Here is a 25,465-nt window from a genome sequence, read left to right as displayed (position 1 = left end):
AGGGTCAGTGACCAGACCCCTTCCCAAGCCCCGGGTCAAGGGCCGGCTTGCAACGGCGCATGAACACAGCCTGTCCATCCAAAGGCGATGGGCGATTGAAAATGACTCTACTGGCCGCCAAAGTCCCAATTAGTTAATGGGACACTCAATTTCAAATCATTTGCTAGAAACTGGAGATAAGGAAATGACAAAGGGTTGGGAGAGCTGGTAAGATGAATGAAAAGGCTGCTTGTTCTGCTGTCATGTCAGCCCAGAGCCTGAGGACTCACAGAGTCCAGCACTGACCCTATGGCCTCCGCCTGGATCTGTGCAGAAGACCTCACGTGCGTTAACACATGACGACATTCGTGTCCAAGGTCCTACATGAATGAGGAAGCGGAAATGGAATCATGGAATACTTACGGAGAGGGGGTGGCCTGTGACCTGCAGCAGTCCTCTGCCTGGGGTGTCTGGATCCTCAGCAGCCCAAGCTCCCAGATCCCCGTCAATCCCAGATCTCTCCTTAGTGACACACTGGATCTGGTCAGCTATTACTGCTTCTGTCACGCCAATTAATCTACCTTTTAGGGTACATTAACCTTGATGAGAGAGGAAAGCTTATTCCTGCAGACAGGAAATCAGTCTGAGGAATTCAAACAAATGGACGTTGCTGTCTAGCTGATCACCAAAATATGACCGTGGGATCCCATGACTTGCTGCATGAATCATACCTGCATATGGTTTTACATATTACCCCTGCTCGATGAACCTTCCTTATTCCTTTCAAGCAGAACTTTCCTCCCGCCTGCTGAGTCCTCTGTCGAAAAGCCTGGGAGAGGAATTCTGTCTACCCCAAAAGTCCCTGTCTTGACCCCCAGTTGCAGTTCACGGTTCTCTGGCTCCTCCTCCTCCGCTGACCCGGTCACTGACAGTGAACGCAGTGATGGAAGCATTCACCTGGTACCACACGTGAGGCTGCACATGAGGGCTTGCTCAGAATGACTCGGTCAGTGGCCACAGAGGCTGTCAGGCTCCAGCGGGTGTAACTCCAAGAGGGCAGACCTGTCAGATGACGTGGCCAAGCAAACACTTACTCATGGGCACATCGTCTTGAATGAATGAATGAATGGGCATTTATAAAGCGCACTAATACTCCAAGGAGTGTCCTGGCTCTGCACCTCTGCCAACGCACACCTAGAACGGCTAATCCGTTTAGTCTTGGTTAACCAGCCATGTCTTCAGTCTCTTCCTAAAGTGAGCAATGTCGGTAATGCTCCGTATTTACAAGTAGCATCACTATGGGTGTCCTCGCGAGCATGGAAAACTTATGGATGCCACAGCCGGGATCACTGTCTAGGACCGTGGTACTCATAGTACGGCCTGCGGGCCGCCAGCGCCCCGGGAAGGCCTTCATTGGCGGCCCTCGGACCTTGCGTTGCAGTTTCCAGGCCGGCAGTAAACACAGAAGATGACTGAAGGAGCGAGCATACGTGATGAATAGTATTAAATAGGCATTCACTACATATGCTCCTGCGGCCATCTTCTGTGTTTACTGCCGGCCTCTGTGACGTCAGGGCACCCTCGGAAAGCTTCCCAAAAGGCCCTTTAAAAGTCAGCTGTAAGCGCTTTCACAGCTGACTTTTAAAAGGGCCTTTTGGGAAGCTTCCTATTTGGACAGATAGAGACAGAGACAGACAGGGACAGTGATACAGATAGCGACAGAGACAGATAGAGAAATAGACAGATAGAGTTAGAGACCGATAGAGATAGAGACAGATAGAGAAAGAGATAGAGATAGAGACACTTAGAGACAGAGAGAGACAGACAGAGACAGACGGAGACTGTCAGAGACAGAGATAGAGACAGAAAGAGACAGGGACAGATAGAGACAGGGACAGACAGAGACAGATAGAAACAAATGCAGATAGAGACAGATAGAGAATGAGACAGATAGAGGCAAATGCAGATAGAGACAGATAGAGAATGAGACAGATGGAGACTGAGACAGGTAGAGACAAATGCAGATAGAGACAGATATAGAATGAGACAGATAGGAGACAGAGATAGAGACAGAGACAGATGGAGACAGAGACAGATGGAGACAGACAGAGACAGGCAGACAGAGACAGACAGAGACATATGGAGACAGAGACAGATGGAGAGGCAGATGGAGATAGAGACAGATGGAGATAGAGACAGAGACAGACAGATGGAGACAGAGACAGATGGAGACAGAGACAGATAGAGACAGAGACAGACAGACAGATAGAGATAATTAGAGAGAGACAAGGCCATACAGAGACAGGGACAGATGGAGACAGTGACAGATAGAGATAGAGACAGAGATAGAGACAGACAGATGGAGATAGAGACAAATGGAGACAGTGAAAGATGGAGACAGAGACAGACAGAGACAGATAGAGACAGGGACAGATAGAGACAGAGACAGATGGAGACAGAGACAGATAGAGCCAGAGACAGAGATAGATTGAGACATAGACAGATAGAGACAGGCAGACAGAGAGAGACAGACAGACAGAGACAGGGACAGACAGAGACAAATACAGACAGAGACAGATGGAGACAGAGACAAATACAGATGGAGACAGAGACAAATTCAGATGGAAACAGAGAAATACAGATAGAGACAGATGGAGACGGAGACAAATACAGATAGAGACAGAGACAAATGCAGATAGAGACAGATAGAGACAGAGACAGAGATAGAGAGACAGATGGAGACAGAGACAGATGGAGATAAAGACAGATAGAGACATAGACAGATAGAAACAGACAGAGAGGGATAGAGAGAGAGAGAGAGAGAGAGAGAGAGAGAGACAGAGAGAGATAGAGACAGAGAGAGATAGAGACAGAGAGATAGAGAGATAGATAGATAGATAGATAGATAGATAGATAGATAGATAGATAGATAGATAGATAGATAGATAGATAGATAGATAGATAGATAGATAGATAGATAGATAGATAGATAGATAGATAGATAGATAGATAGATAGATAGATAGATATGTCCGCTGCAGGGGTCTGTGTTCAACCTCATGGTCTCAGGTTTTCTTGTGTGCTCTAGCCCAGATGGAGACAGAGACAAATACAGATAGAGACAGAGAAATACAGATAAGAGACAGATAGAGACAGATGGAGACAGAGACAGATGGAAACAGAGACAAATACAGATAGAGACAGAGACAAATGCAGATAGAGACAGATGGAGACAGAGACCGACGGATATAGAGACAGATAGAGACAGAGACAGATAGGACAGAGATAGAGCCAGATAGAGACATAGACAGAGATAGATTGAGACATAGACAGATACAGACAGAGACAGTTAAAGACAGATACATAGACAGATAGAAACAGACAGAGAGGGATAGGGAGAGAGAGAGAGAGAGACAGAGAGAGATAGAGACAGAGAGAGATTGGGGAGAGGAGTTGGCCTAACGGCTAGGGCGCTCGACCTCGGAGCTGGGGAACTGGGTTTGAGTATCGATAATGACGCTGAATATCCTGTGATTCAAATCACTTAATCTCCCAGTGCCTTACAAAGAATGAACATGTGTCCTCATGTAACGCAACTGGTGCTATGTAAAGCACTCTGATACCTGATTGGATTTGGGTCAAGTTCGCGCTATATAAAACTCTGCAAAAAAAAAAAAAAAGATAGAGAGGGATAGATAGATAGATAGATAGATAGATAGATAGATAGATAGATAGATAGATAGATAGATAGATAGATAGATAGATAGATAGATAGATAGATAGATAGATAGATAGATAGATAGATAGATAGATAGATAGATAGATAGATAGATAGATAGATAGATAGATATGTCCGCTGCAGGGGCCTGTGTTCAACCTCATGGTCTCAGGTTTTTTTGTGTGCTGTAGCCCCGCCCCTGCCCCCACTGGTGCGTCCCTCGGCCACAAACCACACTGTAAATTTGGCCACCCGAGAGAAGGTTTGTGAGTACCCATGATCTAGGATGATGCTAGCTAGGATTATGAAAACAGTGGACTGAGTACTGAGGGTCTTTCCCAAAAAGTAAAAAATAAGGTAAAACCGATCCCTACAGACCACACAACTCCAGTGCATTCGCTAAATAAGAGAAAAGGGGGACAAAGTCCGCTACTTGGTCGCAGAGAAGATATAGCAATCAAGAGAGACGCACACCCAGGCGCTGGATGTGAGACTCAATGATTCATCCGTAACAGGGGTTGCTGGCTAAATCGAGATTACAAGTTGTTGGTGAAACCACAATCGTAAAAAGAGGCCAGAAGCCAGGAAACACATGCTGAAACCAATGTGGAAACAGAGATGACTGCAGTTATTCCTCATTCCTAATTGGCAAACTCATAATACTGGTCTGATACCACACTGTAAAATGACTGCATCCCATGGTGTCAGGATTTCCAGGGTGAGTTATTACCGCATAGGCAGCTCCACAACACTTGTAATGGGTGACTTATGGCACTAAATACGCTAGATGAATACCCTCAGCAGAGATTACAATGGAATTCACAAATGCAGGATAAAGTCAGATATTTTACACAACTTTCCTGGGGTGGGAGTGTTTCTGCAAATACACTTACTTGTAAACAAGGAAAAGAAAAAAAGGCACTTTGCGAACATGCAGGTACCCAGCACATGGGTCATAAGACAACCATCTATGAATCTTCTTAGCTTGTGTTTTTGCCCACTGAAGCCTCTTCTGCCACAAGTGCCCATGAAGTGCAGGCACTTTACAAAACTGATATAAATAACATAGCATTGGCTTCAGACAGACGCAGTTCTCGCATTTGTTGAGCCGGTCACAGAAACCACATCTGAAATTGTTAAGAGCAGAGTCAAATGTTCAGACCCCATGGCTTTGAATTTTGCGTCAAAACTCTTGAAGCCATAAAATGTAAGTATTGTAATCTGCAACAAATATGTAAGGAGACCGAGGTGCTTGTGATAGGGAAGGCTCCATCAGTGTGGTCATCGGCGTGGTGGCCTCAGACTCTGGGACCCACGCCCTGTGAACAGGCTAAGAACCTTGGGGTATGGCTGGATACCAAGCTCTCGTTTGAGTATCAGACCAGGCGGGTGGCAGGCACCTGTTTTGGAGTCCTGCGGGGCCTACGGAAAACCCCGGATGTGCTTCCTACTGCAGCCAGGACACCATGGTGCATGCCCTGGTGACATCGTGCCTGGACTATGGTAATGTACTGTACCTGGGTGCTACTGCTAAATGCGTGCAGAGACTCCAAGGTATCCAGAACGCAGCTGCTCGTTTGGTTCTTATGCTCCAGAGTAGAGCCTCTTCTAAGAGGGCGCTTGCTTCTCTCCATCAGGGAGGGAGTTCTGTTCAAGGCGCTCTGCGTCTGCCACCGGATCATACATAGGACGAGCCCCTCCTACTTGTTCGCTCTACTTACACCCTACTCACCGACCCGGCAACTCAGCTCGAGCGGGACGCAACTCAGCTCGAGCTGGACGGGTCAGGTGTGTGTTCCTATTATCAAGAGAGAAAGGATGGGTGGCCGCTCCTTTCGTTATATGGCAGCATAGCAGTGGAACAAACTCCCTCTGAGCCTCCGGCTGGAGGCTTCGGAGGCTATTTTTCGTAAAAAACTGAAAACGTATCTCTTCCCCTCTGCATAGTCTCCCTTCCAGGGTAGGGCTTTCTGGCTGCCGAGGGCAGATTGCACCGCAGCGCGGGGACACACTAGTCCAGTGTAACCAGGCGCTTTATAAGTGGGAGTATTATTATTATTATTAGACTATTTAAAAGGCCAGGAGTCCCAATGCATATTAGGCCGGTACCATGAGTCCCGCAACAATCAGTGGATAGGTACTCTTGTTAATCACTGGTGAAAATAATATGTCTTTATTTACAGGCAGCTAAAACAGATTAGTTTAAAATAAAGATCAGCGCAATAAAACAGAAGGCCCTAGTGCATTCTAGGTTTAAGTGAAGTGTCCACGCATTATTTTAGCACTTAAGTAGCCAAGCACTTTCTTTCATAAAACATAGGTCAATTGTATTCTTTGGTTCTTTTTCAGAGGACTTGGGAGATCTCAGTCCACTTTTGATGTCCAGTATTTCGCATCTCTTTGTGTACAAACTCCAATTGGCAAATGTGCCCGACAGACGCAGGTGGTAGCAGGTTTGCTACCATTCATCTGACCCTGGCTCTAGTTCAGGTCCGCCCTGCATGTAAGAAAGGTAGCCTGACAGGATCCCCTGGAAAGAATACCTTAAACATACCCAGAGCCCAGGCAAACCCTCCTTCCTCACAAAGCATGAGCCGGACCCTTAGAATAGTTAATGTAAAGGGAGGTGTTGGACCTGGGAAGATGCGAAGTGCCTCGGAGGGTCAAAAGGGGTTTGATAACCAGCCACCCTCCTAGTTGCCCTCCGTACCTTATTTAGAGGTTGAGAAACCACCAGTTTTCTGATTTCGCAGGCTTAGCTGACTGTATTGTCAGAAACCCTTGACTCATCCATCGGTCAATCACTGCCGGGTCACAGGGACAGGTGTCCCACCCTATTTAGGGCGCATCCACCACTGGTTTTTCCTGCCTGGACTGTCCTGATACCCAGGGATAAAACTCCTTGACCAGCAGGGACATTTTTCTTTTGCTTCTCAGAATTACAACTTACTGTGGCGTCTTATTTCTGAAAAACAAAAGAGATTGCCAAGTGGGTCCCTTAGAAAGTTGATTCTATAAATGTAATGTGAGTTTAGTATTTCGAGAAATGCAAGAAACCGCTTCTTTTCGCATGGTTGTTAATGCCAGAAAAAAAGCCAGTGGTAACTTCACACCTTTGAATGCGTATAAAGCACGTGGAGAAGCCGTCTACTCAGGTTATTCCTCATTTAAATCTAAACTTGGAATTATGTCGCAACTACATGTTGTAGCGACACAGTTAACAACATCTTGGTTACCGCAAGGTGCAAAAGAGGCTAAAGCAGGGACATCTTAAGGATTTTGGGGCCCGGGTCTGATTGTATTTTGGGGGTCCCTGTTCAGAGCAGTTTTGAATTTATGATCCAGTTTCAGCTCTTTCATGCCCTCTGTGCCCAGGTCAGTGACAGTGCACATGCACACTCAGTCCTCAAAATTGTTATATCTAATATTCAGGGATAGTGACTTGTGTTTTTAATATTGTAACACAACAGCAGCTCACAAATATTACTGCAAATAATCTCCTTGACACCCTCCCACTTCTCATAAATGAGGTACGGATTTGATCTAAAAGAAACTTTGTTTATGAATGTTGTATGAAACATAAACACATTTTTCTGCAAAATGTCTGTAATATACTTTTCCATATGACTCACATTAATACATACATTAAAAAGAAACAGTATTTAAAACAATCTGTTGAAGAATTATTCAAGGTCATCAGGGCAAGCCTTTGCAGAACAGAGCTGGCTCTGTCAAGGCCCCCCTGAAATACAGGGGCCCTGGGCCTGAGCCCACCTTGCCCATGCCTTAAAACGCCTCTGGGCTAAAGAATTTTCCTTGTGGGCTTTTACAACGTCACTGCCTCAGATTTGGAGCTACAACTCGTGAGGTACAAGAAGGCGCTGTGGTCGTGTCGCGAAGCCCACTGCCCAGCGTCTGTGTGAATGGAGGGTGTGTGGAGGGCGGATATGGAAGGGGGTAGGTTACCCCAGGCTTTCTCCCCGAGGGATGCATAGCTGTACGTTTCTCAGGGGTAGTTTCCACCCACCACCCTCTTCCCCACCTCCCCCGGATCACACTTGCATTTCACAGCGCCTTGGATTTCATTTCTCGCCACAGCCCCTTTCTCATGGTAAATCGCAGCTGTGCGGAATTCCTCCGTGGGTGTTAAATGATAAAACTGCACTGTGACCCTCCAGGAATCTCACGAATAACGGAATAACTCAGCTGTCCGCCAGGGCCCTCGTGGGCACAAGCAGACGGACAGACAGACGGCTTGTTCCATCGAGGGATAGCTTCCACCTGCCGACCAACAAGGCCAGGAAGTTATGCTCTAAAGTATACAGTATCTGGGTCCGATTAGTGACTGCTTTGCTTATCACCATGATCTCCAGACCAATAGCAGGTCGTATGTAAATGAGAGGGCGGTTCCCGCTTCACATCCACCAATAAAATACATGAGAGCAGAGGGATTGGCAAACTCCGGCCCCTTCAACACGGGCCAGCTTCAAGTCCCCGTAAAGTTAGATAACCCACCGTGGCTCTCATTTGTGTTGGTGCATTAATGGCAGAAATATGCGGCTGCTGCATTACCACACATTTCTGGGTGTATTTATCACGTACAAAGGAGTAGTGGGAGAAAACTGTACATAAACACAGAAAAACGTGAGGTAACGTTGTAGCCACAGGTTATTACTCATTTTATGCACATACAATTGTGAAACCAAGTGTAACACCATTCTTTGACGTTATCACCTCATCCTGCTATTTAAAAGCAAAATGGGGGCCTAGCGATTGTGTGCACTGCATATTTTGTGCCTCCTTTTGTATGTTCTCATCCTCTTCGAGCATACCCCCTCATCACTACACCAATACTGGGGCAAACCCACCAGCACCGGGGCAGAGTTGGCTGTCATTTGTCATGTATCCTTTGCTCAGCTGAAATATTCCTCACTCAGCCCAGACAGCAGAGCTATCTCTCCTCTGTCACAGCACAACTACTCCTCACTTGCTACAATCAGCACAGCTGATTGTAGCCAGCCAGCAACAACTAACTCGCCCCTTAGTATAGACTGATCAGTCCCTCGCTTTTCTGGCTGTTATCTCCCCATGTGCAGACAGCAATGCCATCGCTCACCTGTGTCAGACAGCAGAGCTTTCTCTCACTCTTTGCAGACAGGAAACCTATCCTACATCGATAACGGGCAGGAAAGTCATGCCCAGCTCACTGAGCTACCTTTGCATCAGGAGCAAAGCGCACGGATGAGAATTGAGAAATTGAATCACTACCAACTTTGCACTAGAAAGTCTCCAGTGGCGCAGCTGACACTGGGTAGATGGAGGCGGGCCTAAAGACTCGAACCCCCATGTGCAGAGACAACCCACTACGCACGCAACACTCACATGACCGAAGGTCGCAGGAGTCACTCCACTCTCTACAGAACTTCCCAATGACGCAACCCCCTACACACGCAACACTCACATGCCCGGAAGGTCGCAGGAGCCACCCCACTCTACACAACTTCTCAGTGGCACAACCCACTACACACGCAACACTGACAAGCCAGGAAGGTTGCCGGAGCCACCACACTCTACAGAACTTCTCAGTGGCACAACCCACTACACACGCAACACTCACATGCCCGGAAGGTCGCAGGAGCCACCCCACTCTACAGAACTTCTCAGTGGCACAACCCACTACACACACAACACTCACATGCCCGGAAGGTTGCCGGAGCCACCACACTCTACAGAACTTCTCAGTGGCACAACCCACTACACACACAACACTCACATGCCCGGAAGGTTGCCGGAGCCACCCCACTATACAGAACTTCTCAATGGCACAACCCACTACACAGGCAACACTCACATGACCGAAGGTCGCAGGATCCACCCCACTCTACAGAACTTCCTAATGACACAACCCACTACACACGCAACACTGACATGCCTGGAAGGTCACAGGAGTCACCCCACTCTACAGAGCTTCCCAATGACACAACCCACTACACAGGCAACACTGACATGCCTGGAAGGTCACAGGAGTCACCCCACTCTACAGAGCTTCCCAATGACACAACCCACTACACAGGCAACACTGACATGCCAAGTGGGTCGCAGGAGCCACCACACTCTACAGAATTTCCAAATGACAACAACCCACTACACACGCAACACTGACATGACCGGAAGGTCGCAGGAGCCACCACACTCTACAGAACTTTCCAATGACACAACCCACTACACAGGCAACACTGACATGACAGGAAGGTCACAGGAGCCACCCCACTATACAGACCTTCCCAATGACACAACCCACTACACAGGAAACACTGACATGCCAAGTAGGTCGCAGGAGCCATCCCACTATACAGAATTTCCAATGACACAACCCACTACACACGCAACACTGACATGATAGGAAGGTCGCAGGATCCACCCCACTCTACAGAACCTCCCACTGATACAACCCACTACACACGGAACACTCACATGCCTGGAAGTTCGCAGGAGCCACCCCACTCTACAGAACCTCCCAATGACACAACCCACTACCCACGCAAAACTCACATGCCCGGAAGGTCGCAGGATCCACCACACTCTGGAGAACATCCAAATGATGCACCCTTTAAAATACTCACTCACCCTAATCTTGTTTGGTAACAAAATCTCCCAGTGGAGAACCTTCTGTAGATAAATGGCAACTGCTGTCTAATGTCCGCACACAGCGTAAAGAGGCCAGCCCGTTAGCATGCTCTTCGCTGTACAAATTCCGGGTAACATACCACCACAGTGCCAAAGGCCAACCTGCAGCAATCTTTTTGCTACTGAACAAAACATGCAAATGTTGCCTTAAGTCTGCTACTTGCTCAGCCTAACCCAAGCATGTCTCAGCACGTCCCTTTGCGTACTTACAATAACCACTGTGCCAAAACCTTCCCACTGCCAAAACACTGCTTTCAGCATGAGACGCTCACACACACACTGCACACCACTCACTGCACTCTCCCTCAATCTTATTACAAGCCGTTTATCCCCAGAGCCTCAAGTACCACAATGCTAAAAAACACCCCATCCCACTTGCAACGTGTTGCTTTGAACACACATACAGCAACCCTTAAGCCAAACCAACTCCCCCTGCAGTGGTCTGCATGCCCCTTGGCCTACATTAAAGCGGCCTGAGTGACAGCAGCTAACCCCATGGTCTAAACAGCACACATGCATTTCACCTTCTCATGAAGGTCCTGTCTGCTGGCCCAGACCCCTTTCATCGTCCATCCATTTCCTTCAATGGCATAGGATAGCGCTCGGTATGGAGGCACCAAACTTACATGAGACAGCTTCACCATAAAGACTGGCAACCACCTCTTACAGCCGCTGATGACAATACATCCAAACATATATGAAGCACACATTCAACATTCAACCTTAATTTGAGACAGTGGTTGCAGGTGGGACCCACCAGCACTTACTTTTGGGGACCAGCACTTATTTGTTCTCATCTGACTTTGGCCAAGAGAAAGAAAAACACTCAAATGGGAAAGAAGGAAGAAGAGAAAGACGGAAAAACATTGACAAAGAAATAAAGTTGGGATGAAAAAGAACCTAAAAGAGTGAGATAAAGGGTCCGGCATTGTCTGGTGGTGGATGAAAGAGGTATGAGGTGAAATGAAGAATGCACCGCACTGGCAATCAGCGCTATCTGCGGGCTTCTGAGCAATACTTTGGGCCCCGGCACTTACTCAATTACAAATCAAGCACTGAACCTGACCAAGTGTACGTTATACACACCAACTGAACAGGCAGAGGCAATCAGACAGCCACACTCGCATAGACACAACCACACACAGACCCACCCTCATCCTCTCTCCCAAACCAACGATTCAACACATCACATGCTCTCCCGGATCACACCTGATGCACACTACCACTGTAACTACAGACAGCAGGGCCCTCTCTGGCCCTTATACTCCTCTCTCCTATTTCCACAACCAAGATTTCAGGTTCACCATCCTCACTCAGACCAGGGTTTGCACTGATCCCACAGACTTCAGATGACACCGCCCAGCTTGCAGAGCACCAAGCCATGCGCAAGGCATACTGCTGCTCACCTAACACACCAGATCAGGGTGCACGCTAGCACCAGACATCCATGCAGCCAACACAGTTCCAGGGGTCACCTATTGCCAATAAGCTTCCCTCAGTTCCATTAAAAACCCTTTCACACCATACCTCAGCAAAGGGAACTCAGTGATGAGTGTCATTCCATTGACAAAGTCACTCATCAGCAGTTTTTGTAGAACACATTAAAATGAACATTATGGCACTGCGTTGCCATACAATTAACACGGGTGGAAAGTCCCCACCAACTAAGAACACATCCCCAACAGCAGTTCTGCCATAAAATATCACCCCTCCCCCCTCGCCTGCCCACAATTTCAATACACTTCTAGGAGGGACTACAGGGGACTGGTGGCAATGTGACAGACTGCAACTCCAGCTGCATGCCATGTGCCAGCAGGCACTGATGCGCCACAGATGTAATCAACTATCACAGTGCCAGCGTCACAAACAGAGGCAAGTGCTTGTTCAGTACCACTGTTATAACGTAAGACACTACACACTGCTATCCTGTGCTGGAAGGGAAATATGGGTCTCTAAAGCTGCTTTCACTCCCTGAGTTGTGTAGTCGAGGACTTGGGTCCAAGCTCAGTCGAGGTGGCTGATGGTTGAGACCAAAGACAATATAGCCGTTGTCACACTTGCAAATTAAATTAAATCAGTATAATTTTTGTTTTGTGTGTAATAATTACAAATTCTAACTCTGTCCCTTTTTCCATCTACTTAATAAAATAATCTGGATTATAATTCGAATCCTAATGCTAGCTCTAGCCCTATAAATAATTCCATTTAAATGATTAAAATCAAATTACATTTTAGTATATTGTTTTAAATGTATTTTTTATTCATTCTTTTCATAAACCAGTATTTACATTAAAACTAAATTATTTTAGTACTACCCCATCTGTAAATCTTATTGATTTATTGTAACATAAATAGAAGCATAACAATAAATGAAGCCAGAGTACATTTGTTTATTATGCGTACTATTGCTCCTCTCACCGCCAAGTATGGATCACTGTACTGCTCATGATCACTATCTGATTTCACCCACTTGCAACATTGCAAGGAAAACCATTTACGAAAGGGGGACCCCAAATACGCAATAAAGAACCGGTTTATACGGGGTAAGAGACAATCAACTTAAAAAGAAAACCAAAGCCGGTTCAAGAGATATATGTTTGGGCCTAGTGAATAGGTACCTATTATGAAGCAAAACAAAACTGGAAGAAAATAAACAGATGAATATACATCAAACGCCCAATAAGGATATAGATATACAGATATATATATCTTTTTTATTTGTTTTTTGTTTTTTAATTCAGTGATTCATTTTAGTTGATACAAAAACATTCTTTGTCTAATAAATACGTGTCTAGGAATTAAACATACATTTAGAGCACATCAATATATATGTATTCATTCATAAAAAACAAAGTTCAAGGCCCCATAAACAAACAATCAGATTCATACATCTACTCATTCAATCTAAATCACATTCATCAATACACATCACAAAATGAACTGGATTATCCTTGGGTATTTAGGTGGGTATAATCGTTGGTGTATCTTCCAACGAAAGCCAGATGTGCTCTAAATGTACCAGTTTTGTTTTGCTTCATAATAGGTACCTATTCACTAGGCCCAAACATATATCTCTTGAACCGGCTTTGGTTTTCTTTTTAAAACATTGCAAGGAAAATCACAATATAATGAAAGCACCCTGGACAAGTTTAGCAAAGCATTGACGCAGTGATGTTAGGATTTGCTCGCGAGAGCTTGTGCGCGGGAATTGGAAAACTTTACTGTCTCCTGATCTAGGATTAGGGTTGCCCCAGGTATTAAACGTTGAAACCTCGAGATCAGCCAGGCGTGTACTCGGGTCATTCATTCGCAGTAGAGCAGAGCCAGATGTGTAAAGGGTGAGGGTCTGCACTGCTCTGACCTGTGGATACGTTTGGGGTGTGTGCCCCAAAGATAAAAGTGGGCACACAATGGGCTTTCATGGATCCCCGTGTCCAGCTGGACAGCAAGCTGAGAAGGTGCTGAATCTCTGCACTGCCAGGGAGGTAAAGGGACCCCCAAGCGTGAGTCTGAGGCCCTTCTTCCATCATCCAAGACCGCTACAGGTCACAACGGGCCCGTGTATCAGGAAACATCAGTGTGTGGCGCGAGTCCCACAGAGTTGGAAACAGGCAGGCGGTTGTTCAGGGCGAGTGTGCTTGCCAGCTAGTCACCACTGAACTTACCTGCACTTGCAGGGCGGGTTCTTGTGTAGCCCATTTCCGGCCAGTGATAGGATGGGCTTCTTGACACTGTGGAAATTTGGACTCTGAATTCTTTGACTTCTAACCAGGCAAGAAGACCTTCACAAAGTTTTTAGGGTTTGGTACCGACCCCACTGGAAACGGACACCACCACAGCTCCATATTCAGGAAGCACTATGTGGAGGTCGGTGTCGCTCTTTAAGTGCTGGAATGGGACACCAACTTGCACTCAACTCACCTTTAGCACTTAGGCAGCATCCCCTCCCAATCACTGTTGGTGCATCTTTACAGTTTTAAAAGCCAACCAGCAGGTTGGGACACGTTTCCATAATCCAAGGAACTGGTTACTATAGAGGACTTATCTTGTTCCCAGCATGGAATGTAGGGGCTGATGGCGATGCAGCGGCAGGCATGCCCCGGGGGGTCGCTCTGCTGGGAAAATGTGCATCTTCCCCTTTAATAAGGCCCTTGGGACAAAGAAGTAAGAGAGAGAAGGAAGTTGTGGGGAGTAGGAGGCTGAGGATTGTGTTTCACTTTGGGAAGCAGCCAATTCTCTGTTTAAAATTCAGTAAAATTCTGGCAAAAAGACGTTGAAGGTCATCTAAGGGTCATTTTATTGGCGGGTGCGCCAAAGGTGATCACAAGCATTCTCATGATTGCTGTGATCCTAATCCAGGTAATGACTCTGAACATAAACGTTCAATAAATAAATAATAATAAAAAAAATCCTGCTATTGGAGTTCACCGGACTTAATTGAACCTGGGCACAGTAGGCATACCCACTCAGAGCAGACCCTTCCCTACATTTTTAGAAAGGCTGCCGCAAGCTAAGATCTCAGGTGATGGACCGAGGGTTGTACCCAAAAAGCATGAATCAGTTGACGAGTCCAGTTTACGGTCTCTCATCTTCTAGGACCTACCAAGAGTTTCATTGCGGAGCACAAGGGTTGTTGTTTGTGAAAAGGGGTATTTCAGGCTGAGCCAAAAAGGAAACTTGCAGAATAGTTTCTGAGACAAAGGAAAACAATGGCAGGGGGGGGAGCAGGTATCTGAGGCTGGAGACTTCTAACAACCCCGCTAGTGCGAGATAGTCCACCGCAGACACCAATAACCAATCCCAGCTCAGCCAGAACAGTACTCAAGATAACACCAATAGCAGTGCACCACTCTTCAGCACCAACACATAACTGACCACATGTCTGATCCCATTTCCAAGAGCCTTGCTAAAGGGGCCACACCGATCCTTTACATGCACTTCCGCACCCACGACAAACCAACCTTCGACAACCAGAACACTGAGACATTAGCGAGCTTTGCAGCACTTTACAACACAGACATCTCTGGACCTCCAGTAGTAAGCACCCACACCAAAGGCGGATGTGCACTCTACTTGTACCAGGAACAAAACATTCAAACACATAAGGGAGGACCTGGCCCAACTTCTTACTCAAATTAATTGTAGCTGACAAAGTGACGTAGACCACTCTATGCTTACGAATTTGGGGTGCACGAAAAAGCTCTGTACAACCCCTGCCCCTTTGAAATACATTGGTACACTACAGGACATTGAATTGAGCAACACAAACACATAGCTAAATACTAAAATTTTTATGGCTGGCATAGAAACTACATTAGCGGTCTGGCGAGTCAAGTTTTCCCAAAAAGAGTAATACTTAAGATGCATGCATCATACATACATACGTACAAAGGACATTCGGTCATACATTATTCGTCCATTGATCTCTCCGGGTGTCATTCACATTTCATCGCATCTTGTGAGTGTGGTGCCTTGGTGCAATGTTGGCAGTAGTCATATTCCTGTTTGTAGCATTATATGCAGAGACCAACAAAACATACTTGCTTTAACACCGATCCAACACAATCTAACTACTGACATACTAGCTACTGACACAACAAACACTGTCTTCCATCTCTCTGCCTGTTGACCACCCTCTAACAGTCTGAGAGACCACCTCCTACCGCATCTCCTTTCTATGTAAAACTTCTCTGAATCTTTTCCACCATTCTCCTTTCCTGCCCATCATTTCCCGCTTATCTGTTTCTTTCCCCTTACCCTCCTCTTTGGTGGTCCTAGACTACGCACCCTGCCACTCTTTTACCCATAATCCCTATTCGACGTTCACTCATGTACCCGCCTTGTTATGTTATGTTATGTTAATTTATTTCTTCTATAGCGCTCGGCTACTCCGAGGAGCATCCCGGCGCTTTGATGAAGAATATCGGCAGGCGAAACAAGACATAACAACTAAAAAAGCAGACAGAAGAGAAGGATCAAGTTTATTTAGTAAAATGTTTATTTAGTAAAAAGCCACGTTTTAAGCTCTTTTCTAAAAGCAAGGAGACTGGGAGCCTGTCTGAGAGAAAGTGGTAGTTCATTCCACTCCTTCGAGGCTAGGTAGCGGAACGATCGACCTCCCATCCTTGCACGCCTAATAACCGGGACTGTCATTTTGGATAGACAAGATGATCTCAAAGACCTGCTGGGTACATATCGGGAGAGACGTTTCCTTATGTACTTAGGGCCAGATCCTTGTAAAGCTTTGAAGGCAAAAGTCAGGCACTTAAAAAGAATTCTTTTAGCGATCGGTAGCCAATGTAAAGAATTCAGTAAAGCCGTGGCACCTGCTCTTCTCGGGAGCCCGTAAATAGCACGGGCTGCCGAGTTCTGGACCACTTGCAAACGGGTCAAAAGATATTTTGGTAGACCCAAGAAAAGGGCGTTTACGTAGTCCAGTCGAGATCCGATCAAGGCCTGAACAATAATCTTCCTATGCTGGAAAGACACTAGAGGAAGAAACTTCCTCAGCCTTGTATAGATGTGTACATTCCCCCAATGGCAAAGAAAGTATCTACGGATTTGTCGCTTACCCTTATCGCTGTAAGCGCATATTCCTTTTTACCTGTCTGTAAAGTACTCTGACATCCCAATATAGAAAATATGAACCTTAAAAATAAATTCAAATGTCCCAGGAGGGATGCCTGGAGCATGTACACAGGAATGCAACAGAGAAGACACTGGGCACTCTCTGAGCACGAGTCCTCCGAGATCCAAAGACTAGGCTGGTAGACTGAAAAAAGGAGAAGTTAATGGGGAAGGCTAGAAGGGTAATCAAGAAGATGGCAGAGGGTGATGTAGAGAAGTATCCTGTAATCCACTCATTTGCATAAATAACACAGGACAACTTGATTGTAGGAGCAGCGAGGTTTATTCCCAGTCATCACTCTCCAAGCTCATAACATTAATGCATCCCAACGATTCCAATGTTCACACATCCAACCCTCATACTTGAAACAACACAAACCGCGTGATCTCCACGAGCGTGAATGAACCGCTCGTGAAGGTCACGCTACACTTACAATATAATTCATATATATACAACAGGTGAGAAGGCAGGGTAGTTCAACAAGGAAGGGGATGGCTGGTTATTGTGAAACAAGTCTGAGAGGAAGAGTGGTCCTAAGAGCCCATGGTCTGGCAGGAGCCTTTTTTCCGCCTTTAGCATTAAAGTGCTTGTTTGTCTTCCGCTTAAGCCAATACATGCACTTAGCCAGCCCCCTCCCTCGAAAGTGCAAACTGCCATTTTGGCAGAAATCGCATCCTAATTTTGGACACTTTTCCTGAGAAGGGAGTTTGTTGGCTGAGCTCGTCAGAGAGGGGCTTGGGGACAGGCCAGCATCTGGAGATTCTGTTTGTGGAAAGATGTGATCTGGGAAGAGCGATTAATCTGTGCTTTGGGAAGGAGAGGTCAAAGGCGATTCTTCTGATTGAAAACATAATTAGTTTTAAGAATCCCACCAACAGTTTATTGATAAAAGATACCCCAGAAGGACGTTACTTTCGTGCCCACTGACGGTGGCCGCCTGCCTGTACCCACTCACATGCGCACCGTCCAACCTGCCTTCACTCGGGTCACTGGTTCTTTGGCAGTAGATGGGTGTTGACATTCCTGGCACTGAGTGTGTGATGTTTCTTTCCTCCCAGGGGGTGATCGCGGAGCTGAGACTGAGGGGGGACCCTCGAGCTGCAGAGCTGCAGTGTGAGGACGAGGAGGACGACACTGATGTGGTGAGTGTTCTGCCAGAAGGATCCCACAAAGACCACATCTGCTGCTTAATTCGCCCACAATCACACAAGCTGTCCTTCTTCGCTCATGCACGCCAAGACCAGTGCTCAGTCCCTTTCACTGTGCACGTGCACGTGCAGGCACAGGGCGGCACTGCCCACACACAGGACACTGGGCCTGCCTGGGCACACTTTTATCCATTGTTTCTGTTTCCTCAGATTTCGGGAGATTTCGGCAGTGGAGTGGGGGAGCAGCCCAACGCCGGCAAAAAGATTGTCACTGAAAAGGTAAGTACAGTTACCAACCCCACCAGGAGTAAATACCAGAGCATCAAAATCGAAATACCTTCTTACAGACATATTCTGCCCCAAATGCCACTTTTAAAAAAAGATTGTCCTGTTAACAATAGAACATCCGCACCTAATGGGTCGATATTTTTGTAAACGATATTTAGGACATGAAGTTTCTGTTAGTTGATTTTTGTGCTAACCCTCGTGGCATGGCTATTGACACAAGCAGGTTAGCAGGCGGTACACTCTCTTATGGCTTGAGTATTGCACTAGTGCATTGACAGGGGTGTATCCCCTCATGGCCTGGGTATTGCACTAGTGAACTGACAGGGGTGTATCCCCTCATGGCCTGGGTATTGTACTAGTGACCTGACAGGGGAGTATCCCCTCATGGCCTGGGTATTGCAATAGTGCATTGACAGGGGTGTATCCCCTCATGGCCTGGGTATTGCACTAGTGAACTGACAGGGGTGTATCCCCTCATGGCCTGGGTATTGTACTAGTGACCTGACAGGGGTGTATCCCCTCATGGCCTGGGTATTGCAATAGTGCATTGACAGGGGTGTATCCCCTCATGGCCTGGGTATTGCACTAGTGTATTAGCAGAGGTGGGCTCCCTCATGGCATGGGTAATACACTAATGAATTGACAGTAATACACTAGTAAATTGACAGGGGGCCACTCCCTCATGGCCTGAGTGTTACACTAGTGAATTGACAGAGGTGGACTCCCTCATGGCCGGGGTATTACACTGGTAAATTGACAGTGTTGCACTCCCTCGTGGCCTGGGTATTACACTAGTGAATTGACAGGGGTGGGGTCCTTCATGGCATAGGTATTACGCTAGTAAATTGACTGGGGTCCACTTCCTCATGGCCTGGGTGTTACACTAGTGAATTGACAGGGGTCCACTCCCTCACGGCCTGGGTGTTACACTAGTGAATTGACAGGGGTCCACTCCCTCACGGCCTGGGTGTTACACTAGTGAATTGACAGGGGTCCACTCCCTCATGGCCTTTGTGTTACACTAGTGAATTGACAGGGGTACACTCCCTCATGGCCTGGGTATTACACTAGTGTATTGACAGAGGTGGGCTCCCTCATAGCCTGGATGTTACACTAGTGAATTGACAGAGATGGGCTCCCTAATGGCCTGGGTAATACACTAGTGAATTGACAGGTGGACACTCCCTCATGGTCTGGGTATTACACTAGTGTATTGGCAGAGGTGGGCTCCCTCATGGCATGGGTAATACACTAGTGAATTGACAGTAATACACTAGTGAATTGACAGGGGCCACTCCCTCATGGCCTGAGTGTTACACTAGTGAAATGACAGAGGTGGGCTCCCTCGTGGCCAGGGTATTACACTGGTAAATTGACAGTGTTGCACTCCCTCGTGGCCTGGGTATTACACTAGTGAATTGACAGGGGTGGGGTCCTTCATGGCATAGGTATTACACTAGTAAATTGACTGGGGTCCACTTCCTCATGGCCTGGGTGTTACACTAGTTAATTGACAGGGGTCCACTCCCTCACGGCCTGGGTGTTACACTAGTGAATTGACAGGGGTCCACTCCCTAACGGCCTTTGTGTTACACTAGTGAATTGACAGGGGTCCACTCCCTCATGGCCTGGGTATTACACTAGTGTATTGACAGAGGTCCACTCTCTCGCGGCCTGGGTGTTACACTAGTAAATTGAGAGGGGTCCACTCCTTCACGGCCTGGGTGTTACACTAGTGAATTGACAGGGGTCCATTCCCTCACGGCCTGGGTGTTACACTAGTGAATTGACAGAGGTGGGCTCCCTCATAGCCTGGATGTTACACTAGTGAATTGACAGAGGTGGGCCCCCTCATAGCCTGGATGTTACACTAGTGAATTGACAGAGGTGGGCTCCCTAATTGCCTGGGTAATACACTAGTGAATTGACTGGGGTCCACTCCCTCATGGCCTGGGTATTGCAGTGGGAATTGACAGAGGTGGGCTCCCTCGTGGCCGGGGTATTACACTGGTAAATTGACAGTGTTGCACTCCCTCGTGGCCTGGGTATTACACTAGTGAATTGACAGGCGTGGGGTCCTTCATGGCATAGGTATTACACTAGTAAATTGACTAGGGTCCACTTCCTCACGGCCTGGGTGTTACACTAGTGAATTGACAGGGGTCCACTCCCTCACGGCCTTTGTGTTACACTAGTGTATTGACAGAGGTCCACTCTCTCACGGCCTGGGTGTTACACTAGTAAATTGAGAGGGGTCCACTCCCTCAAAGCCTGAGTGTTACACTAGTGAATTGACGGGTCCATTCCCTCACAGCCTGAGTGTTACACTAGTGAATTGACAGAGGTGGGCTCCTTCATGGCCTGGGTATCACACTAGTGAATTGACTGGGGTCCACTTCGTCATGGCCTGGGTGTTACACTAGTGAATTGACGGGGAAAGGGTCCTTCATGGCATAGGTATCACACTAGTGAATTGACTGGGGTCCACTCCCTCATGGCCTGGGTGTTACACTAGTAAATTGACAGGGGTCCACTCCCTCACGGCCTGGGTGTTACACTAGTGAACTGACAGTGGTGGGGTCCTTCATGGCATAGTTATTACACTACTAAATTGACTGGGGTCCACTCCCCCACGGTCTGGGTGTTACTCTAGTGAATTTACAGGGGTCCACTCCCTCATGGCCTGGGTGTTACACTAGTGTATTGACAGGGGTCCACTCCCTCGTGGCCTGGGTGTTACACTAGTGAATTGACAGCGGTCCACTCCCTCACGGCCTAGGTGTTACACTGGTGAATTGACAGGGGTCCACTCCCTCACGGCCTGGGTGTTACACTAGTGAATTGACAGGGGTCCACTCCCTCACGGCCTGGGTGTTACACTAGTGAATTGACAGGGGTCCACGCCCTCACGGCCTGGGTGTTACACTGGTGAATTGACAGGGGTCCACTCCCTCACGGCCTGGGTGTTACACTAGTGAATTGATAGGGGTCCACTCCCTCACGGCCTGGGTGTTACACTAGTGAATTGACAGGGGTCCACGCCCTCACGGCCTGGGTGTTACACTAGTGAATTGACTGGGGTCCACTCCCTTACGGCCTGGGTGTTACACTAGTGAGTTGACAGGGGTGCACTCCCTCACGGCCTGGGTGTTACACTAGTGAGTTGACAGGGGTGCACTCCCTCATAGCATGGTTATTATATCAGCGGACTGACAAGGGTGCAGCCCCTCATGAGATGGGTATTACACAAGTGGATTGCCATGGATGCACTCCCTCATGGCATGGGTATGATACCAGCTGATTGGCATGGACTACACTCTCGTGACATAGGCATTACACAGGTAGATTGGCAGAGAATGCACCCTGACATGGCGCCGATTTAACACTCTGAGTATAGAGTTGGGGCATGAATAACACTCACGTAGGGCGGCTAGAAGGCGCACTTACCTGGCATGACATCACACTCTATCAGAGGCCTAAAGATGCACGGCCCTCTTCTCGTTGTTAAAGCCTCTGGCTATAAAAAGTGCTTTACAAGCATTAATCAAACACCAAAAAACAACAATTGTCCGTATTAAAGGCCCTCTTTAAGCCCAAAACTATTGCCCATCCCAGCCCCACTCTGATTGGCCCTGGCTCATACGTTTAGCATGGTGCAGGCTCATACAATACATTAATATGACACTCTCGTCACGAGGACAGGGCACACTCTCCGATTGCACACCCTGAGAATCGGTAAGTGGCTGGTGGGTATGACACCCTGGGAACTGGGAGGGGCCCCCCTACACATGGGGCGAGCATTATACAATATCTATTGCTCAGGGTGCATCCTTTTGCATTACTCCTTCCCGGTGGCAGGGGGCACACACTCCCACGGCACTAGAGTTATCTTCAGGATTAGGGGGGTTGGTTGTAGATTTGGTCCCCTGAGGATTGAGAGGGCCGCACACTCACAGGACCTAGAGAGTCCAACATGAGGGTGGCTGGAGGGTGCACCCCCACAGGATACAACCCCCTTGGCCATGGCAGGGGCACTGTCACATGGCATGAATTTCAGATCACGACCTGTGCCACTGATTTGCACTACGATGCTTGGCAGGGGGGTGCACCCAAACATGGGGGCATTAGTGGAGGTACACCTTTCCATGACAGTGGAGTCCCCGTGTATTCTCTCGCACCTGAGAAGTGATGTCTCAGTCTCTCCTCTCACACCTGAGGAGTGATGTCCCAGTGTCCTCACTTGCACCTGAGGAGCGGAGTCCCAGTTTTCACATTCTCATCTGAGGAGTGAAGTCCCAGTGTCCTCACTCACACCTGGGCAGTGCAGTGTCAGTGTCCTCGCTCACCTGAGGAGTGGAGTCCCAGTGTCTCACCCTCTCCTGAGGAGTGGAGTCCCAGTGTCCTCACTCACACCTGGGCAGTGCAGTGTCAGTGTCCTCGCTCACCTGAGGAGTGGAGTCCCAGTGCCTCACTCTCTCCTGAGGAGTGGAGTCCCAGTGTCTCACTCTCTCCTGAGGAGTGGAGTCCCAGTGTCTCAGTCACACTTTAGGAGTGGTGTCCCGCTGTTCTCACCCCCACCTCTGAAGGCTTGTTTCTCCTCCCACGCCGAGGAGGCTTGTGGGTCAGTGCCCACTGGACAAGGTAATGGTGGGCCTTGTGACTGACACGGCGTCGCTTTTCTTACTCCTGTGTGTCGTAGGTCACGGCAGCCCCAGCCAAACTCCCGGAGCAGCAGCCCGTGACCTCCCCGCCCATCGCCGTGAGACCCTTGCAGCCGGCCGAGGGCTCCAGGACACAGACGGGCACCGAATCGGGAAAAGAGCCGCCGCTGGTCCTGCCCCCAGGTAAGGAGCTCTCTCCCCGCCCGCATGGAGGGCCCTGGAATGATCGTGAAGCAATGGCGGGCTGCGTGCGGTCTGTAACGGAAGGGACAGTGACTGTGGACTCGGTGATGATGAGGAAGCTGCACTCACTGCCCTCGTGGCTTGACTCTCACAACACAGAGTTAAACGTGACTTTGTGTGTGGTGTGGCGGTAACCGTTGAGTGTGTGTGATGTAACAACCAGCATTGATTGTCTGTTTCTGTGTGAGCTTGTCCTTCTTGATTGTGGTTTGTGTGTCACCTGTATCGACGGTTTGTGTGATGTCATGTCATTGCAGGCTGTATGTGATGTGACTTTCTGTGGGAACTGCATGTGTGGTTTGAAATTTACTGTTTGTTGGCTGTTCCTGGCGTGAACGTATGGATAGGCTGTGATATATGTGTATAAATTGCAGTGCAAACCTATTTTTAGCCACAAATATATACTTATGGCTGAAAATAGCTCAACTTAAGCCTGTCAAGCAGTCACTTAAGGATAAGTAGCAGACAAAAATGCATTTACTATCACAAAGTTATATGGAGGAACATCATACAATTAAGGAACAGTAAAACCCCACGCGAGGGATAGGAAGTGGGCAGATCAAGTCCTTAAGAACTTGTGAATGGCAACAAATTTGAGAGTATGTGAGCTTTCACAAACTCCTCTCCGACACTTTCTACACTGCAATTAGTCAGAGATTTGCTTCTGTAAAGGACTGGAGTAAAGCCACCTAAAAACGTCACGGGGTGCACAATAGGGGATTTTCTCTATGAGTTTTTTTTCTGCTCTGTAGAGTGAATGAATTAGAAAACACATGCTCAATTGTTCAGCGGGGCTGCCTTTACCTGGTACAGTTTTCTACTCTGTGCACAATTCTGCATTGCGGAAATTAAAACAACTAAAAATGTCACATGACTTTGCCAGTAGCACACCTGGAAAAAACCCGCAACTGGCACAGCTTTCCAGCCACACTGACTGCTGCCAATGTCTGTGTGAGTCCAAAAATTAATTTATCTGCACCCTTTCCTTTGAGTATTTCTACTGGTGCAAATGTGCTTCTTTTTATGGGAATCAGACAATGCTTTCTTTGTAAAAGAAAAAACAATAGGTGAAGGGGCCCAGTGTTTTTCTAAGGAACCCACCAACGATGCTGCCAAACAGCATTGATTGCCACGTCTTTATTCCACTTTATGCCTCTTTATTCCACCAACTACTCTTCCTGCCTCTTTATCCCACTTTTGCGGGTTATTCTACATCTTTGTTTTTCTGTCTTCCTTTTCCTAATTCTTGCTCTCTTGGCTGCTAACAGATTGTTTCAAGTAAGTACATTTTTCATTCTCTGTCCTGGCCTGGGCCAAAGTCTGATGAAGAAAAATAGGTCCTGGGTCCTCAAATGAGGGCCAGTTCCCACCAACTTCAACTTGTGGCACAAATGAATGTCTGTAATCGGGTCCAGCTTATAGTGTAAGTGTGTGTGACAATGTGCCGGCAGGCTGCGTGGTATGAAAGTCCCTCCAGACTGTGTCTTGTCACCATCTGTACGAACATCTTTCATGATGTGGATGTCTAAGTAACCTAAACAAGAGAAAGTAGCCTGCCAACTAAATGATACAACGAGGCCCAATACAGGGTCCAAGATAATAGAAACTCAAGACCAAAGGCTAACCAGGACAAAGGGCAACTCAAAGAAATTTGTTTTACAAAATTTATTAAATCATTTTATTTTTTTGGATTAATTTTTTGAATTATACACAGATATGTACACAAAATGTTTTTATGCTTTAGGTGTATCAATTAATGACACCCAACAAGGTAAAGAGTAAAAAACATAGTAAATTTCACATATAAAACGAATAATCATCCCACACAACTCCCTCAGAACAACACAGTCATACTGCTACACATCCAACAACCATTCAACCTCAAATCATATCAGTACAGGTGAAGTAAAAACAATGAGTAATTAAAGGGGATTTCCGCAGGTCAAATTCCCTAGAAGGAATTTCAGCAGCCCAATGGGCTAGAGAGCACCAATGAAAACAATCTCGAAAGCCCAAAGGGCTTAAAAACGCCAACGCGCGTTTCGGTGTTATGACCAGATGGGGGCTACACCTTCATCAGGGCGAGGGAGGGCCTGTAGAGTGGGACGAACAAA

The 25,465-nt window shown here is 47.3% G+C and overlaps 1 protein-coding gene across 7 annotated transcripts in view; it reads left to right on the top strand.

Moving 5' to 3' along the window:
- Window positions 1-25,465, top strand: part of COL18A1 (collagen type XVIII alpha 1 chain) — a 431,742-nt gene that overhangs the window by 269,214 nt on the left and 137,063 nt on the right. For all 7 annotated transcript variants that reach the window (XM_085645186.1, XM_085645181.1, XM_085645184.1 and 4 more), the window contains 3 exons: window positions 18,070-18,153; window positions 18,370-18,438; window positions 23,147-23,291. In XM_085645186.1, coding sequence (XP_085501312.1) covers window positions 18,070-18,153; window positions 18,370-18,438; window positions 23,147-23,291 — 298 coding nt within the window. The remainder of the gene's footprint in view (window positions 1-18,069; window positions 18,154-18,369; window positions 18,439-23,146; window positions 23,292-25,465) is intronic.

This window comes from Triturus cristatus, chromosome 3_1, assembly GCF_964204655.1.
Source record: "Triturus cristatus chromosome 3_1, aTriCri1.1, whole genome shotgun sequence".
NCBI classification, from domain to species: Eukaryota; Metazoa; Chordata; class Amphibia; order Caudata; family Salamandridae; genus Triturus; species Triturus cristatus.
This window is presented reverse-complemented; position numbering and strand designations above follow the sequence as displayed.